The sequence below is a fragment of the Calypte anna genome, chromosome 1, assembly GCF_003957555.1.
Source record: "Calypte anna isolate BGI_N300 chromosome 1, bCalAnn1_v1.p, whole genome shotgun sequence".
Classification (NCBI taxonomy): domain Eukaryota; kingdom Metazoa; phylum Chordata; class Aves; order Apodiformes; family Trochilidae; genus Calypte; species Calypte anna.
The window spans coordinates 33,821,767-33,841,559 of NC_044244.1; the positions used below are offsets into that span (position 1 = coordinate 33,821,767).

At 40.3% G+C, this 19,793-nt stretch overlaps 1 protein-coding gene across 4 annotated transcripts in view; it reads left to right on the top strand.

Annotated features, from left to right (window-relative positions):
- HMGA2 (high mobility group AT-hook 2) overlaps positions 1–19,793 on the top strand; it is a 114,641-nt gene that overhangs the window by 8,495 nt on the left and 86,353 nt on the right. For all 4 annotated transcript variants that reach the window (XM_030469177.1, XM_030469179.1, XM_030469178.1 and 1 more), the window contains one exon: positions 3,521–3,571. In XM_030469177.1, coding sequence (XP_030325037.1) covers positions 3,521–3,571 — 51 coding nt within the window. The remainder of the gene's footprint in view (positions 1–3,520; positions 3,572–19,793) is intronic.

Below are 19,793 nucleotides of genomic sequence, written 5' to 3' on the forward strand. Positions count from 1 at the left end.
AAAGTGGATAGAGTTCTCCAAATTTAGATTCTGTTGCATTTGAGATCTTCCTTGACAATAGATAGATGCCCAAAGAGCACTTTATAGCCATTCAATTATTTATCCTTGTCTTGTCCTGTTAATTGCTTTCAGTAGTACAGCCTCAGTTTCTGTCTGGGCACGACACAATCTGCAACCAGGAGGCCGAGATGATGGACAGTCAAGTCCTAGGGTTGCTGAGAGCAGCTGTTTGGAAGCAGGGTTGTTTGATTGCCCTGTGGTAGAGGGAATTGTAAATCTGAGTGAGGACCTTTAGCTCTCTTCCTGGCAGCTGGAAGGGCCATCTCTCTCACCTGGGCCTGAAAGAACCTGGCTCGCTTATAGATTATGAACTTCAAAGCAAGTAAATCTAGTTCTGCTCTTAAAATGGAGTGTAACAAAAATGATACATTCATATGATTGGTTATAAGAAATGCCATAAATTTTCATGAAATATCATAAACTTGTGTTTCATAACACACCCAGCCCTCCTATAGGATTGGTGTTTCTTAGCTCCATAGGGGAAGGTCATGCCTTGTAGTGTAGGACCAGATGTTAAGAAAATTCTGACCCAACAAATGTTCATTTCCCAAAGCATTTTAGAGGATGGAGATCTTCCTTCCTGACTAAGCAGGTACTGACTAGTACTTGGAGGGTGGCTGGGAACTTCTTGCTGCCCAGGTGAGGATCCTGGTGTTACCTCTGGGTGTCTTGGGAGCTCTCTCTGGATTTGTTCCTACCTTCACTTGTAATTCTGCAATTAAAGCAAACCATCAGACTGACATGTTTCTGGTTATGCAAAAATGTTTCAGAGGAAAGGCAATACTTTGGCACCCATATGTTCCTTTTCTTATTAATTATTTGAAAATGATATGGAGAAACACTGAATTATTTGACTGATAGTAGTAAAACATTCCTTCAAGGGCTTAAATTAAAAGCGAGTCTTGTGCTGTTGGAGAAAATGCTGGCTGTGGTTGCAAGATGCCAACTAAAAAAAAAATCCAGAGGGAAATAGGTAGAATATTTTCTTAAATTTCATGTCTTTATCATTGCCACTGGCGTATCCTTACTCCTTTTGGTGGTCCAGAAGTGTTTTGTCTTTCTCTTCCCTTGGAGTAGAGATTAAAAGGTCCACTTTGTAGGTTCTTGTTCATTTTCCTCAGTTTAAGCTGTGGAAGCCTTCCTATTTACTTACAGAATTGCTCTGTACCAAAACCATCATCTCTGGCATGCCCTGCTGTTTGCTCAGCTCACCTCTGGGGAAGATTGGGTCTTGATAAGAGCTGTGGCAATGTTTTTCTTCTAACATGAGAAATGGAAATCATATACAGCAGGAATACAGTGCCTTTCAATCTGGAAAGGTCCTCAAGCACTTGACAAACTGATACCCAAACCAGCCAGAGGGAACACCAGAAACTTCTGATGTGGACCTTCCTCAGGGTAAATCACAGTATCGTTGATGGCAAGCAGCCATGCTGAGGGACAGTTTATGGCAGGAAGCAAAATTAGTTACTCAAAGAAATCTCTCATGTTGTTCTCTTTCCCATCAAACTAGATTAGATTATATGCTGCAGTTAAACTTCCCATTTGTGTCAGGTTTGGAGGTACTTCAATTGTGAGAGCAAAGTAGTTTTCGTTTCCAAGACGTTAATTATTATTTTTTTTCATAGAGTTTTGGAGAAGGGCGTTTTCTTCAGATGCAGTAAGATACAGAAGAAAATAAATGGTATTTCTGCTTTGATAACATGTCAGGTGTTGATTTGTTAAGACAATTTCAACCTATGTTTTCTTTTAAGAATTATGCCCAGTGTTAAATGAAATAAATATAAGTGTAGGGATCTAGAGCTTGCCAACTCTAGAACACATCTTTTTTTGCCTTGGTTAAGTTATAAATAAACAAATGCTTTAAAAGGAAACAAAACTCCAGACAGCTACAGCATATAGTAAAAGCACTTTAAGAAGTATTCTCATAATAGGGTTTTCTCCTACATGAAACAATGATACAAGTGATTAAGGAGCAAGTTTGCTCTTTTAACAAGTCTGAATGATCATTTTGCCCTTTAAGAGAGTGACTTTTATTTTTCACAGCTTTCCTCTTCGTGAGGTACTTATTTTAAAGTAATTGCATTTGTCTTGCAGGGCATTTTTTTTTGGGTGGTATTTTGGTTTGTTTTTTTGTAGAGATTCCTTCACTACTTCCTCAGCTCAAGTTCTTCTAGAGGGATCTGCTTTACTCAGCATTAGGTTACAGTGTATGTTACAGAGATTGACCAGCAAGTGATTTATTTAACGACACGGTTGATTTTTAAGGGCACATCAAATACACATACAGTTAACTGGGAGAAAAGCAATTATTGGAAATGTGGAAGCACAATTACTGAACATGTACTAAAAGTCTTAATTTATAGGGATTTTGTATGTAGCAATATTCCAGCTCTTGTTAAAGCTGGTGGCAAAATCCTCATCACTCTCAAGGGGACAGGCTTATTTACCTGATGAGATTTGTGGATGGGCAGAGCCTATCTAGAGAAAACAGTCTGCAATTTTCATTTTAAAGACTGTAAGTACTTTAGTGTTGCACAGAAGTTGCAGCATTCACAGTGTCACACAGTGAATTAATGCAAAGTCTGTTAAATGAACCTATGTTTCTTTTAAGGTGAGCTCCAGGACCAACTGCTGGGCCTACATAAAAATATAATCATAGAATCATAGGATGGTTTGAGTTGGAAGGGACCTTAAAGATCATCCAGTTCCAACCCCACTGCCATGGGCAGGGACACCTTCCATGAGACCAGAGTGCTCAAAGCCCCATCCAGCTTGTCACTCTTGAGCACCTTCCATGCTTTTTCCTTCACCTTGAAAAAAGAAGGTGTGTTTTGGACCACTGAATCTTACAGCTTAAGGATGCATTTTTACTTGGAAAACCTGAAGTAGAGAAGTTACCACCCAGTGTGAACACATGTTCATGGTGGTTGTCTGTCCAAATCCATTTCACACGTAAGCATCATGACACTGAAAGAAGAAATTGTGGCTGCTATAAACTGCTTTGTCAAGGCTTGATACAATCTGTGTTTTTCATTTAGTGACTGCAGGTAATTTCTGACAGCCTGTGAATGACAAAAGTTGATGTTATTGGGGGTTCTGGGGTTCCCAAACTGCCCTGCATCCCTGTCCACAGCCTGCATGCCCCATGGCTGTCCTTGGCTGGGGCACGGAGCAGCTGGGCACTCGTGCTTCTCTCTGTCCCTGGACACTCTGTGGATCTGGGCTAGGGGCACCTTTGAGCACAGGAGAGGTACCCCCTGGCCACACTGGCGAGGAAATGTCAGGAAAAAAACAGCATAAACACATTCCACCAGAAAACCCATAGAGTGAGAGGGGGGCTTGATGCCACCTGAGAGATACAGTTATGGGTAATGTTACAGGAAAGGAGTTCCTAGTTACTGAGGCTGTTAAATAATGCTGAGGTCTAAAATACATGGTGTTTCTTTTCCCTTTACAGAAAGCAGAAGCCACTGGTGAAAAGCGACCCAGAGGCCGGCCCAGAAAATGGGTAAGTATTTCACTTCCACTCATTTGATTTATTTGCTGTCTTGTAAAGCATATGACAAAGTCACTTTTTTTTAGAGGACTATTATTTCTGCTTTCTTTGTAAAAAAAGAGCATCCATCTTCTGTGTCTCTTTGTTCTGCTGGATCAACTAAAGGGTTAAGATAGAGAACTTAACTACAGCTTCCTACCTTTAGACTCTGATAGTTTGCTCAAGACACTTTACTACTAAATGTTTGCTGGGAGTGAATATTTATGTGTCTCTTATCAGCATGAAAAGAGGCACAACTCTTCCTTCAAAAGAGAGTAACAATGAGATAAGTTGTTCAGTAATTGAGTAACAGAGGTTAAAGGGGCACTATCAGACATCAGAAGGTGATTAAGAGAGGTGATAACATTCAGATTCAGTGTGCACAAGATAATGTTTAAAAACTGAAAGGTCTTTGTCTTGCATTGCCTGGAAACACAGCATATTTTCCTTAAATCTGGTGAGAAAGCAAAAATGAACTGCAGAATACTGACTTAGAATTTAGTTTTTCTATTCTGGACCATCTTCATGCCTCATATAATTGTAGTTACTAGTAATATGTTTCATTAAAAGTTTCCTTTTTCCCTGTCCATTTATTCTGTAGAGGTGGCTATCAGACACGTGTTTTGGTTCTTAGGCCATAGAAAGATTTCAGACTCAGATACTTAAAAGTCTGTGCTCTCACTGATGATTGCAGCTAATGAGAGTCTGCCTTGTGTGCCTCTGCCCATCATTTGCTTAGGCTTCCAAAAGAAAAGTGATGGGGATGTCACTTGGAAAACATGATAGTATATTAGAAGATACAAAGGTGTGGCTCCATCACAAGTTGACATTTCTCATTTGTTTTCCAGTTGCCTTTTCCTTTATCTGGTCAACACGCTGCTTTAAACTTCTTCTCCAAATCACCCTCATCTTGGTCTGCTATCTCTTTCCTCTCTGAGGTCCTGTCGTTTTCCCCCTCATTTTGTTCTGTTCTTTTGCAGAGATGTTACCACAGCTGTATAAGTATATGCCTGAAAAAGCTCAAACAGCACCACAGGGTACTTAAAATACAGATGAAGGTTCTCCAGTGTTTCAGCAGCTAAACACAGGAGAAATGGCTTTAACAATCACTTGAAGGGCTAGTTCTGTAGTTGTTGTCAAGCTATGAAGTAACCCAGGATATTTCTTCGCAGAAAAGAGACCATTAAACATGCTAGATACATTGCTTTTGCCTGTAGTTTTTAAGACAGGCAGATTTTGGGTGTGTGAAGAGGTTCATTTGCCTTAGGAAGCCTGTGGCATGTTCAGTCCTACCTGTGCTGGTGGTCTTCTCAAAGGCAGCTCGGAGAAGGCAAGTGCCAGGTGCAGTAAGCCATGGATAGGTTACTGTCTGCTCTCTCCCCTTGGTCTTGGACCTTGCACCTTGGAAGTGTTGCTTGCTTGTTCCTCACCTTGTGTTCCAAGGAAACCAGAAATAGCTGATTTATGAGAACAGTAGGCAAGAGACCTACCCATCCCCACTGATTTAGGAACATGTGACTGTTGCATAGGGATGGTTGAGTGTTGTGGAAAGTGAAAATGCAGTGGTCTGAAATGTTAGAAATACTTTCTCTCCTGAGCACTCATAATGAGTAAATAAGGTGAGCTTTCAGTGAAAAGAGCTAAAATAAGGCTGCTGGCATCTTTTAGGGTACAATGTTTCCCTTCTAGTTTTGTGTCTTTACAAGAATGAAAGAACAGGTGGTATCAGTGGAGCATTAAATTTAGCACTGGCTGTTGGGTGAAGAATCTGGTTTGCAGAAATATGAATTACAGGTTATCTAATAGGTTTATGCATTACTTCATTGTGAGGCTGATACTTGCAACAGTTTCACTCTTTTTTTTTTTTTAAACTAGGGCATATTTTCAAACTTGGTACTACTTTGCTGTTGTGCGTGTTGAAAAAACACTTTTTATCTGCTTATTTTAATGATATGGTTGTTTCTTGTGATAGGAGAGGTGACACTCCTATCTTTAGCTTGCATTGAGATAATTCTATAGACAAAGAAGCAAACATACTGTTTTTTCTCCTTTCTTTCATCTCTCTTTTCAGTTTAAATTAGGTTAATGAGTTCCTTTTCTGTGTATGATGAAATGGAGAGTGGTGTTATATTTTGCTTCAGAAAGAAATGTGGTGGAATTATTATATGCCATCATGGTGAAAACTTTAAGCAGAGCATATAGTTGAAATTAGGGTAGGATTCTGCCTAAAAGCAGATGACACAATGTTATCCTTTCTGTTTTGATACAATTCAAACTTCAGTTAAATCCTTAGTGAGTATTTTCTTCTTTAATCCAGTTTATTTGTTTATATATTAAGCCATAATGAAGGTAGCCCTATATCAGTGAAAATAAAGAGTAGTTTTGTTTTTTTTTTCTTGGAGAGGGCAGAATTCTATATTTCAGGTATTTTCCTAAGTTTGTAACCCCTTTTCTTGTTAGTCTAGACATTCAGTGTCATATGTTGTTCATCAGGTTGTAAAGTATTATTTCTGCTGTTTCCTTCAATATGCACATGTAGAGACACACAAGCAAACAGACCACTTTAGAATTCTGGTAGCTTTTCCTTCTGCCGTTTTAAATTAAGTATTTAATGTTTTTGACTTGCAATGTATTTATTCATATATATTATTTTTTAGAAGAGAAGTAAATCTTTTTGATTAGTACAAAACTGGGAGGGGGGAGGGAAAGCCCAAGTGAAGAGGGCAAAGAGCCCAGTTTACCACAAGCGTATGAGACATCTGATGACCTTTTAAATACAATACTGTGTATTTTGCAAAGCTGTCAAGAAAAAGAATACCCTTGTCAGTAGCACAGGCAGCAAAGATTGACAAACTTCTGAAAGAAAACATTCGGTTACATAGATTACATAGATTTCTAAATGTAAGGAGCTATTTGAATAGAAAACCTGAAGATAACAAGGTCCAGCAGTTGGGAAATGAACTTCCTTGGAATCAGAAACACAGTCCCTGCTGCTGTAAAACTTACTTCATTGCAGGTTTATGCATGTGTGAGAAGTGCATTGATGGATGAGTCCTACTGACTAAGAGGGAGGTAAACCTCTTCATCACCTTGGTATTCCTTAATTTTAGAAGTTCTCATGCAGGAACAAGTTCTGTGCTCTTTGGATGCATCTGCATCAGTGTGTTAGGTCAAATCAGGAGTGTGCTTTGGTAACACAGCTCCTAGTTGCCCCCAGATACTGTATGCATTGTGGAGCCATCCCAGAGCTCATGGGATGGGTTTCTTTCAAAAGAAATAAAGTTGGAAGATGTGCTGGAGAAGCACAGTCCAGTAGGCATTGGACCCATGGGACTCAGGTAAAGTGAAGGCTCTTCACTTTAGGAGGCTCAGGGGAGACCTCATTGCTGTCTACAACTACCTGAAAGGAGGGTGTAGCGAGGTGGGAACTGGACTCTTTTCACAGACGACCTTCAACAAGACAAGAGGACACAGTCTTAAGTTGTGCCAGGGGAGGTTTAGGTTAGATATTAGAAAGAATTTCTTCACGGAGAGGGTGATTAGGCTATGGAATGGACTGCCCGGTGAGGTGGTAGATTCTCCGTCCCTGGAGACATTTAAAAAAAGACTGGATGTGGCACTCAGTGCCATGGTCTAGCAACTGCTCTGGTGGGTCAAGGGTTGGACTAGATGATCTCTGAGGTCCCTTCCAACCCGGCTAATTCTATGATTCTATGATTCTATGATTCTATGATTCTATGAAGTAAAAACCTCTTGAAAGGTGCATAGTGTGGACCTGAGGTCCTCAGTACCAGCCTTGTTTCTCTTGCTGATCCACATTTTCTGTATATTGTAGACATAGCCTTTGATGCTTGAAAAGGGAAGATGAAGCACCCTGGTTTGTATTAGCAGAATTACTTTATGTGCCACAGGCATAAAGTCCAGTTCATAGCCACAGAGATTCACATTTCCAGAAGTGGGAAGTTTGTCACTGACTTGATCAGTGCCAGTCTTTTGCTACAGAGACCCAGGGCTGCTGCTCTTGGAATCAGCAACAGTTTTGCTGGTGGCTTCACCTAGTCTTTTCTTTAGAGCTCGTAGTAAAAGCCTTTTAAAAATTTATTTATTTATTATTTTGTGTATATCTAGAAGTTGACTGAAAGAAGGGGGCTGAAGGGTTATCAGCAGAGCAGGAGACTGAATGGTCAATTATTCTGCTGTTCATTCCAAAGAATTGCCTTGAAAACCTCTGGAAATTTCATAGACTTTATTACTCTCAGGCGTCAGCTTAATGGAGAAACCTGAGACGCAGTTCTGAGGTTGATGCTTAAGAGTGTATTTGGTTTTTATTTCGATGGGTTTTGTTATGTCTTTAGATAGAATTTTTGGCATTGTCTGATTTCACTTCAAAATGTTTAACCTGAACCACAGATTCATTGCATGGCATAGCAGCACTGCTCAAAAAACAAGGAGCAGGGCTTTGGTGGGGAGGAGCAATGGCTGATGTCATGCTGTAGAACTGATTTAAAGGACTGAAGGATGAAGTTCTGGAAGCTGAATGATTAAAACAGCAGAAGAGAATCAGTAACTTGCCAAGCACACAGTGTAGGGGAAGCATCCATCCCCTTGCACATCTCATCACTGATGCCCAAGCAACAACTGTGACTTGTTCAGAAAACTTCTCTTTCTTTCAAGATTTTTGTTTTCTAGCTAGTGCATTTCAGGTTGTTAGAAGATAAAAGCTAATCAGAAGCAAACTCAATTTCCTTAAGCAGGAGGTTTATCTGATCCAATCATGATTAACTAGACATTATTGTGCTTTTGAAGATCAGGTTTTCCCCTTGGTAATGAGGGCAGTTTTACTTTATCCTGAAGGTCAGTGTAAGTGGTGCCAAACCACATTTTAAAAAATAATTACAAAAGTACCTTTTTCTAATAACTTTTTCTTCAGATTAGTTCCCACTGTTTTGACATAGCTGAGATATCAAACCTTAAACATGGAATTTGTGAGATGTTTCTATGCCAGCACTTCCAGAAGGCGTGTGGCAAGGCAAGGACTCCTAATGTTCATTCACTTGTAAGACTTTGAAAATCAGGTACTGAATTGAAGAAATACATACCAAGAGAACACGTTGCCTCAGAAGACCCATCAGTGTTTTCAGGTTATTTGTTGCCCATAATGAGTCTTTGCAAACCATTATTATCTCAGTAGAGTTTTTTGTCTGGTAGTGTCATGCTCTGTGAAGTGAAAGCTGTTTAACTAATTTTGCTTATTCTCATTTAGTGCAGCCTTTTTTGTCTCATCTGAAGTCATAGTCTAGGAGATGCTTGAAGTCACACAGGCTTCTTCACCAGGTGGTGGAGAGAGAAGGATGTTCTGAGATCGTAGTCCATCTTGCCCTAAAAAAGGCTTTCTTGGTGGTGTGCTGAGTTCTTGTCTGGAGAGGGCAACCTTTTTTGACATTGGGAAAAGCAACTTAGGTGATAAATATGACACATAAATATGCCTTTCAGATTGCAAAATCTGTGAGTGAGAGATCCTGCCACTTTGATGGCATGGTGCTTACCAGTGCATCCCTAGGTGAGGTTAGACATTCCTAGGTTACAAACACACACATTTATTTATTTATGATTGAGGTAAAACTTAAATCACATTTGTATGAGGAATCAAAAAGGAAGTTATGTTTTTTTGTATGTATAGAAGATGGCACGGATAAAAAAATCTGTCTCTTGTTCTTGGAATGGCATTTCACTTACTTCACATCTTTCCAACTTTTTACTGCAATGTATGGGGCTTTACTGCCTCCTGTAAAGAACATGATGAAAATGTGCACATAAGGTTGTTATTTTAAGTCTTCCAAACTATCTTACCTTCTTCATGACGATCATAGTTACTGTTCTGTAACGTGGTAATATAAAATACCTTCTTTCATTAACATGTTTTCATAGAGTCATAGAATCATAGAACTGGCTGGGTTGGAAGGGACCTCAGAGATCATTGAGTCCAACCCCTGAACCACCGCTGCAGTTACCAGACCATGGCACTGAGTGCCACATCCAGTCTCTTTTTAAATATCTCCAGGGACGGAGAATCCACTACTTCCCTGGGCAGCCCATTCCAATGTCTGATCACTCTCTCTGTAAAGAAATTCTTTCTAATATCCAACCTAAACCTCCCCTGGCACAACTTAAGACCGTGCCCTCTTGTCTTGTTTTACATTTGTGTAGGCAACACTGTCAGCTGGGAGGTGTCATTGTTTCAGTTGTCTGAAGAAGTTGAGAGGGCTTTTATAATTGACCTCTCTCCCTCAAAATTCCTAAACTTGAGAAGTGAATGCAGAATATTAATTGAAAGCCTTAGAATCTTTACACCTATACATTTACTTTCCAGTTGAGATGATCTGTTAAAAAAAATCAAATCTCAAAACCTGAAAGTTTTGACAAAACCAGTGATTATTGAACTTTTCACCTACAACTAACAGGTACATAATTCTCTTTTTTTTTGCCATTTTTCACTTCTTTTTTTTTTCTATTCAACATTCTCAAAAAGGAAAGAACAAAAGAACATATTGTGTGCCTATACTAAAAAGTAAAAAAAAAAAATCACTAAAAATTTCAGAATCCATAAGAGAGAATCTTTTTGTTCTGTTTGAGGTCCGAAGAGGAAATTTTTATCAGGCAAAAAATGCAGAAAGTAAAAATATAGCAACTGTGGTGAAAGGTAAACTGAAAATCTGAGCTGTTTCCTTTTTATGGTCTCAGAAAGTGGGTGTTCAAGAACTTTAAAAAACAGTTCTCCATTTGGCTGTGTATTTTGTTTTTTATAATCCTCATTGTCCATTTTAAAAATGAGGAAATGGAGCACTGAGGCTGGTGGTGGCAGCACCAGGAGGCATTTTTGCACCTGTGGCGTTTGAATTCTTGTTTTTGTTGCTGTCATAGTTACCAGCAATTGTGCATCCAGCTACCTGACGGAGAAAACCTATCAGGTAGTGAAAAGTACAGCCACTTGTTCTTGCTCCTAGAATTCAATTTTCACTGCTGAAAATGTCATGAATGCAGAAAGAGAAGCTGGGCCTCACCTCCATTGAAAATGTGCTCTACAAGGTTAATTGCCTTGCCCAAGGAAATCTGTAGAAGAGCCAGGAATAGAACTCGGATTTCCTGGCAGCCTGCCCCGTGCATTCAGCTCAAGGCCATCCTCCTCCAGTAAGGCTTGCTTGGGAACAGGTTGGATGAGGGAGGGGAAACATGCTTTTCAATTCTGTATCTTAAACCAGTGCATGTTTTTAACCTGTTTCTCTAAAGGCAGATGTAAATATCTCGATATCTCTAGTGTGTGTCCAGCTGGTGGGAAATAGGAGTGAGATACTAAAAAAACCCTATGTGTTCTTGATATACAGGATAGAGTAGAGAGGTTTGGGACCAGAAGGGCTTTGAACCAACCCCAAATATAAGCCTGAAAGGTATTTGATTGCATATTGATGGTATTTTCTCATCTTGATTACATATAGAAGTCCAATACTGATCCCATAAACAGCAAACATAGTGATGAAACCCAGGTCCCTAATTCCTTGAGTGTTTTGAATGTGGTTATTCCACTTTTGAGGACTAACCCATCTGAGCCATGCTGCAGGATGGGGCCATTCCATACCACCCCCTCCAGAGATGCTGTTTCCATACCCTGGCCTTTTGAAAGGCAGTGGTACAGTGGGATGAACACCCATGTGTTACAGTGTGATCCAGAACAAGAGATTCAGAATCAAGACTTCCACATTTTCTTACAATTTCTGACTATTTGTGCAGCTTATTTAGTATAACTTATTAATATAACTTATTTAATATAACTTGTAATGCAGTAGCCTTTCTTGTAAGAAAATACTACATTTTTTCTCTGCCAGTGATAGAAAAGGGCCATCTTATAAATGGCAGTCAGTCCCTGTGTGGGTAAATTTATTCCTCTCAATTAAGAGTTATGACAATAATTAAAGAGGAGTAGTACTTTTGGCCTCGTTCTGCATTCTTTACAGACTCAAGCAGGTGATGTGGATGCTGAAGGAATGCAGGGTTGATCCTTTCCTGGAATGATTGGGGGAGTATAGTACTGTGATAATTAATATTTGGAAAGTGCTTTCTGGTGTTTGAATGGAAGTCATTGCATGCTTTAAGTGCGAGCATTGTTGTTTCCTCTTCCTTAATCCTGGGACTAAGCCTCACTTCAAATTACAGTTCTGTATTATGTTTTAGGTCTGAGGCTAGATTTTCAAGAAGAAAGTGGGCTTCTTTCAGTGCAAAATATCCTCACCAAGAGGTGGCTTCTAATGCAGTAGCACACAACTGAAAGCGAGGGGAAAAGATAATTTTAATACCAACAGTTATCTGCTTTCTGTGTTATTTAGCTTTCATGATTCATTTTTTCTCTGCTGTATTGCATTTATTTCAGGCTAGGTACCTATTTAAAATACAAAGGGAAATAGTATGCAGTGGAGTTTGCAAGTGCATCTGTTTTTCTGTCCTAAGACCTGTGTGAGGTTCTTGTCAGACTGCTAGTGAAAAACAAAAAAATAGTGGGGCAAGAACCTGAACTTTGAAGATGGTGACTTCACAGGCTGTACTGTTTAAATATTCAGGTTGGGATAGGCAGTTTAGTGGTTTAAGGAGGCAGTAGTGACTGCTAACAGAGGAAGAGATCTTTTCAGGTCCAAGAGAATCCAGATATTTTCAGTCTCTGGGGCAAGGAGCCCTGAAATCAGAAACACCGAGGCCTGGGAAGATGAGAAAGGTGGATGTTGAGGAGCTTGGAATCATGGTGTTGAGGCTGGTAATGCTCACAGCACACTATTTATTTTGCAAACATTTGTTACTTACTGTTCTGAGTGATTCTGGTTGCTCAGAAAATGCTGATCAGCCTTGCAGTTACTGGAGGCTGTGGATGGGGTATGGATTCCTTCTTTGCACTACAGCAAGGCAGGGAGGCTTCTTCCCTGTTGTTTGGATGTGTTTGTAGTGATTTCTTTCTAGGAAGGAAATCTTTTCTGCTGTGCATGGCCACTCTGAGCTGCCAGAGAGGAGAAGAGGGTGGGTTTGTTGCCCAAACACAGGCTTCTCTGGGTTTCCTACCTTATCTTCTGTAGCCTGACATTGTGGGAAATCCATTCCACCCAAGCTACAGGCAGCCTCACAGGGACTTTATGAGTGTATCCTGGAAGGGGACAGATTATACTATCTACCTATAACAGATCTGACAAAACCCGTTCTTATTTAGCCTTTACACAGTCAGCACTGTCAAACGTGTGCTTTAGAAGAGCTGCAGAGAGGAATCCATTCACCAAGCCCATGTGCTGCCTGCTCTCCATATGTGATCCACTGAGCTGACACTGGATTAACCCATTTACCCCTCCATTCTGGGAACCTGAAATGTGGTGCTTACCCTCGTGCTACTCAGGACTAATTTGCTCAATGTGGACACTTCATGGAGGAGGTCTGTAAGTCTGTCTTCAGTATAGACAGCAGGAGGACTGAGGGACTCTAGGTACTGCTCAGCCAGGGCTGGACCTGTGTGCTAACAGAAGTGACATTCCATGAGCTGGTCTGGAATGCTCTTTAGACTCAAGGCTGCTATTCAGCAATCATAGAATCATAGAATCATAGAATTGGCTGGCTTGGAAGGGACCTCAGAGATCATTGAGTCCAACCCTTGAACCACCGTTGCGGTTGCTAGACCATGGCACTGAGTGCCACATCCAGTCTCTTTTTAAATATCTCCAGGGACAAAGAATCCACTACTTCCCTGGGCAGCCCATTCCAATGCCGGATCACTCTCTCCGTAAAGAAATTCTTTCTAATATCTAACCTAAATTTCCCCTGGCACAACTTAAGACCATGCCCTCTTATCTTGTTGAAAGTCGTCTGGCAAAAGAGCCCAACCCCCACCTGGCTACACCCTCCTTTCAGGGAGTTGTAGAGAGCGATGAGGTCTCCCCTGAGCCTCCTCTTCTCCAGGCTGAACAGCCCCAGCTCTCTCAGCCTCTCCTCATAGGATCTGTGCTCGAGTCCCTTCACCAGCCTGGTTGCCCTCCTTTGGACCTGCTCCAGGACCTCGATATGCATTTAATGCATTTAAGTAGTGGGACTGCCTACATGGGAGAGGAAGAAACCAAGAGAAAGCTTAGCCGAGTGATTTAAGCATCCATATGAAGACCTGAGGTGACATTACTAGGGCTGCATTTAGTGTGATCTGAAATGCAGATATTAGAGAATGTTGCCTGGAACTCCACTTCTTTCTTAATTTGAGCACAGGCGTTAACTAATACTCAAAAGCTACCCATTTCTTCCTTGTTTTTCTTCTAGGGCCTTTTCTCTGTGTGGCATTTCAGCTTTAAGAGAAGGGCTGGAGGGTGCTCCTCACCCAAGAAAGCATAGGAACTGGGATTAGGGTAGTTGTGTAGGAGGTGTGAGTAGAACCCCCTCTTAGAGCACTGTTACTCTGATGAACTGTGGTGCAAGTTTGGCATGAGCACTGTGCTTGGAGCTGTGCTCTGTCCTGACCTTACGTAGCTCTGAAGGGCTCTCCAGAGGGTTGAGGTGGATTTTGGGTGGCTTGAAATGCAGTGAAGGGTTAGCTGGGAGATAAGGTTTGCTACCTTAGACTGGCAGTTTTGAGCATGCTCAGCTAACTACAATCTGCTCTAAGGTTAAGTAGGAAAATACTAGTTAACTGAGGAACTTAGACAGGCAATCGTCAAGAATAGATGGATCAAATCACACCCGAGAGAAATCTCCACACGCATAAGGCATTATTTATGTGTTTTATAGCATGATTTCAAGAATTTTGCAGGCAACAGCTGCTGTATTGTATTTCCACGTGATTTTAATTCTTTCTCTTTCCAGTTCAAATGATGTAGCCTGTTGTTATTGCAAGTATTGTAGTTTCAGAGGGGTTTTGGCAGTTCAGTTCTGTGTCTGTGTGTGTGCTATTCACATAGTGGTACTAGGAGGTTAGTAATGCATAATGTATGTCTTTATTCTGCCTTTTCTTTTTACTTTTGAAAAATAAACATGCTGTTTTCAGTTTCTTTTATTCTAGTCTGTCAGTCTTGAGAACTTTGAACTGGAGAACTGCAGGGTCAGACTTTGGCACTACTTACAATGATTTAAATAAGAGTACTGCCAAATTACATTTGAAGTCATGTATTTCTTGCGTATCTGTATCAGTGTCAGTGAGAACCGAGTCTGTTCTGCAGAAGTTGGTTCTCTTTGATTAAAAGTGATTTGCCAGTAGTGGCAAATCCTTTTTGGAGCCCTTAAGATTATCAATGAAGTGGCAAGGTTTAGGGTTTTTAGATGCTGTCTGTTCAGAGTAAGTGCTGGGAGCTCGTCAGACTGGTAGCTCTGCACAGAGCAGAAATCACGACTCCTGTGTTGTTTCCTGTTAAGGATGCTTGAGAAATCTGCCTGGGGCCATTCCTTCCACAGACAACTGTTGGGGTCTTGAGAAAACAACTCACACAGCACGCTGATCCAAGTACATGCAGTACTCAGTATGTATGTATGAAAAATGTAGAGGAGACAGGGCTATCTGCTGTGGCATGCACTCTGACATTCATTCAGAAACTCTTTGGAGCAGGCAGAGGTGTATGTACTTTTTAAGGTGCTTCATTTGCAAATTTCTTTAAAGTCAGGGATGACCAAGCGTGTACCAACTGTTCTATCAAGTTTTATATGGAAGTCTTACTGGGATAGGTAGACAAATGAGCTGTCAGTGATGCATGGTGCCTCTGGTCAAGTGGACTGAATATGCAGGCAGGAGATGCATGGTAAAGACTTAGGCTGTATGAGTTCAGTGTCCAGACTCCTAATGAAATCAGTTGCTTGGGTTTCAGCCTTCTCTGTCTGCCCCTAATGTGATGTAGAACTGTTTCTCCTTGTTGGTGATGAGCTCTAAAAATTGTGCAGGTAGCCATTTTTGCACAAAACACAGGCAGTTTGAGGAAGAAGCTCCATACATGCTCAGGTTAGGCACCAGATGAACAGAAGCTTTACAGTGACTCTCACATAGTAAGAATAGCATTTGAATTGATCTGTGAATATGAAAAAATTGTTATTTATGTCAACAAGTTTTGTGTAGTTACCACATGAGTAACAAGCACATTAGACTTGTACAGGCAGAAGATTTTTATTGATGCATTTTTTAAGCATTAAGCAACTTGTCTGCTATATAAGTAGTATTGCTTCTCAAAAACAAATTTTTTTTCTAGTTTAATCATTTCAGTGAACTATTTGAAAACTGGAATATGGACACCTCCGTGCTTTAACCTTCAGCAAATTTTTCGAAGATAACAGAAGAAAACAAACATGGTTTTGAAAATGCTTGAATGATCTTGCTATTTCTGCTTCATCCTTACCTTTCCTTAGAGATATGTTCAGTGGTCACGATAGGTAGATACTTACAGATTGTATTGTGCCCACTGAAACAAATTCTTTTTAAGGCAAATCTGTGTCAGGTAGTGGCTCCATTGAAGTGAATTTAAAAACAAGACTCAGCTGACTTGGTTGGAGTTAAAGTTTTCTCTGTAGATAGTTGTAAATGGTGAGATATAAATTGGAAACCTTTCTTATTTGTGTGAATGAAAAACCACTGAATGTGGGTTCAAATAAGAGAAGTAATTTGCCCTTTACAGCATATCTTGAGGGAGAAGGTTTTGTGCATTGTGCTTTTTGTTTAAACTAGATCAAAGTGTCCTCTTAGGTAATGGCAATATCCATTGCACAGACAGCAACAAAGAAAAATTACGTTATGGTTGGAATTCACACATGCACACAAAAATGTCTCAAAATTATATGCTTAATAATAATTTTGCTCCAAGCAGAAGCTACTTCATCTTTGATTGCTCATTTCAGGAAGTAGAAGGTCTCAGAGCCTCTGCAGGCAAACCAGATGCCAGTGTTTTCCAAGAGAGACATCATTAATCCTGTCCTTCCAAATCACTAAGAAAGCTATTTAAGGGGGAAGCTAGAGCCATCATGATCTTTTTTCATAATTAGAAATCATTGTGGTTTGCTTTGCATGATTAAAATTTCAAATAGCTAATTAAATAATGTCCCAGAGCAAGGTTTGTACTTTGCTAAGCTCTGTACAGCCTTCTTTACACCTCAAAGCCCATTATCTAAAACATGTAATAACTGGGGGGCATAACGCTATTCGTTTATTTAGCACCTTCTTTTTTTGTTGTTGTTGTTGGCTTGTTAGTTTTCATAGATTTTTTTTAGTGACCTTATATTATAAGCCAGGAGGGGGATTCTGTCCTTCCTTTGCACTTTTGCAGTGTGAGCATCCCAGGCACTTTGCACAAGTATAGAGGCAGGGGTGAAACATAACTTCATCTGTTCTTGGTTTGTCTTTTTCAGGTTGGTGTTTGAATACTTAGCTTGCCCAAATGACTCATTCAGGGCTATGTAAATATCATGGTTAGAAGCTTAGAAAAAAAGTTCTCATTTTGAGTAATTGGAGCATGATAAGGCAGCTGAAAAATTGAAGAGGGCATTTATTTAATTTTAAAGTGTCTGACTGGATTTACTTGGAAACTGTCCAACAAAATAAACATCTGTTCCAAGACTAAAGATGAGGAATTTTGGGTAACCTTTGAGAAGTCTTACAGCAAGGACTAGAAGATAGAAAAAAAAAAATTAACATACAGCTCAAGTCCCTATAAGACTTGGAGAAATGGGGAGTTCTTGGGTTGAATCTGACCTCACCAGCTGTCAGCTCAGTTATATCCCATGCACTGATAGTAGAGTTTTCAGGGTAGAGAGAGGGCTAAGTTACTTGCCTCTTATTTTACATGGCTATGTGGTGTCAGTCATAGCGTCTCTGCCTCTTGCAGTCTAGGAAACTGAAAGGAAAACCCATTTTTCCTCTTTCAGAAACAAAAGTGATGCAAACCCCTCTTCTGTTTACACCAGTTCTGCTCTGTATCTCAGGGCAGTTATCTTATGTGCCTGGGTTAGCTGTGGAAAGATACAGTCCAGGAGGTTGCATCCTGTCTTCTAGTTTTCCCATCACCTTCCTTTATGGGCTCCTATTGCTGAGCCAGATACCTGGGATCTAGTAACTAGTTCCTTATGGTTGGTTATCTTGCTCTATCAGAGAGGGAACAGCCATATGACAGCCAAAAGGCATGACAGCTTAAGTATGAGGGTAGAACCATGGCAAGTGTGAAGGCAGTCCAAAATCACTTCATTACCTTCATATCCTGCCTTAAGCTGTATGTTTGATTTTGCACTTCCAGAGAGTGCACAAAGAACTGGACTGACAGTGTATGATTTAAACTGCTGCTGACATCAAGCTTAGCTCAGCACTAGCACCAAAGTTGACTTTGGGTGGCAACACATCAGCACCATGAGTGACTTACACATGGAACAGAAATGTTTAAAGGGCATTTTCATACTTTGCTGGAGTGAAAAGCAGAGAATATTATTTATGCAGATTGAAATGTCTTTGCCCAGTGAGGTGCAGTGTTGTCTTTGCTAATCTCAGATACACTTGTATTTGAGTGTGGATTTTCTCCTTCTCACAGAGGTTCTCCTTCTAGTCTGCCTGTCGATGAAGTCATAACCCCACGATTGACATCATGGTCTGTAATCATGGAAATTATTGCAGTCTCACAAATCTAGCTTTCTAGCAGTCTCTGAGAAATGGGAGAATGAGCTGTAAGAGATGGAGTTGCTGTTTAAACTCAAATATCTTTGGTAATGATCAGAGATGGAGAAAGTCTACAGACATCGTTCTGTAGGGCCAGATTGATTCATGGTGTAATACTGCTGAAGGCACTTGATTTAGCCCAGGGAGGAACTTGCCCCCTGTGTCTGGAATGACTTGATGGCAAACATGTGAAGAGGAAGTCAATTTATGCTCCAGTTTAATATTTTGGAAAGTTTTCCCTTGTCTGAAAGTCTTTCTTTATCTCTGAATTTCCTGGCTTTTGTGGATTTATATTAGATCCTTTATGTTATTTCAATGTATTTTTTCTGGTGTTTGATGTCTTTTGGGTTGTTTTTACTGGGGATATAATATATATATATATATATATATATATGTTCAATGAAACTAAAAGCAGTCTTCCTTTGGGGAGGTCACAAAGCCTTCAGAAAGACTGTGTAAGTACCACATGCAAGACATTGTCCCATTTCAGATCTGTGGTGGCTGCTTGTGTAGTGAAAGAATTGATTTCAATGAGAAAATGCAGGTATCTTTTAAAAGAATGATTAACTCCTCATTTCCAGTGTTAGATATCATTGTTATTTTTAATTCTTTACAAATTACCTCTCCAACACAGCATGCAGAGTGCTTGTAACTTCTTAAGATTAATGATCCTCAATATAGTCTATCAATACATTGTGCTTGTTGAAACCTCGAAAAAAGAGTTATTTTAGGATACATGGAAGGATGAGATGAACGGTTGGATGCTGTACCTTTTTGCAAGTTGCTCACCCTTTTTTTTAATCAGAATTCTGTATTCTGAGCCCTCTGGAAGGCACAGCATGGCCACGATTCCCACAAAGGCCATGGGGAGTGGAGATTTTTGAGGATGCAAGTGAATGGAGAGTGTCATGTGTGTGATCAACAAATTCCTACAGAACTCAGTTTTCCTTCATTTCCAGAGGTCTGCTGAGGCTGTGGCATTCCCCAAATTATTTAATGGTGTAAGGAGGGAAGGGACAATGGTCACAAGATTCAACAGGGGAACTTACCATGGAGCATGGAAAGAAATGCTCGAGTGGAAGGAGGTGAGCACAGGACATGCTCAGCAGAGAGTATGAGGAATTTCCCTCCTTGAAGATTTTATAAATCTCAACCAGAGAAACCCCAGATTTAGAAGTTAGCCAAGCTTTGAGTAGGAAGTTGAACTAGATAATCTGTAGGCACCCTCCAAACCCAAATGTGGGTGTTTTTATGCTACACCAGTCAATGTCCTTGAGTCTGTTGTATCTTACATCTTACATCTTACATCCTCATGAGGATGAGGGTGAGTAAGTTGATAATAAGGCCTGATTTTTGCAGAAATTCTTAGCTGATCTGTTTGGGATGCATCAGTCTTAAGGCTTTTCCATTAGCTTTTCATGGAAGTATTTAGATGAAGATGGAAGATATTAGGCTTAGCCAGCATCAGACCCCCCGGTGCATAAAGGGAGAATAGCTGTGTGCTGTGTGCTCTCA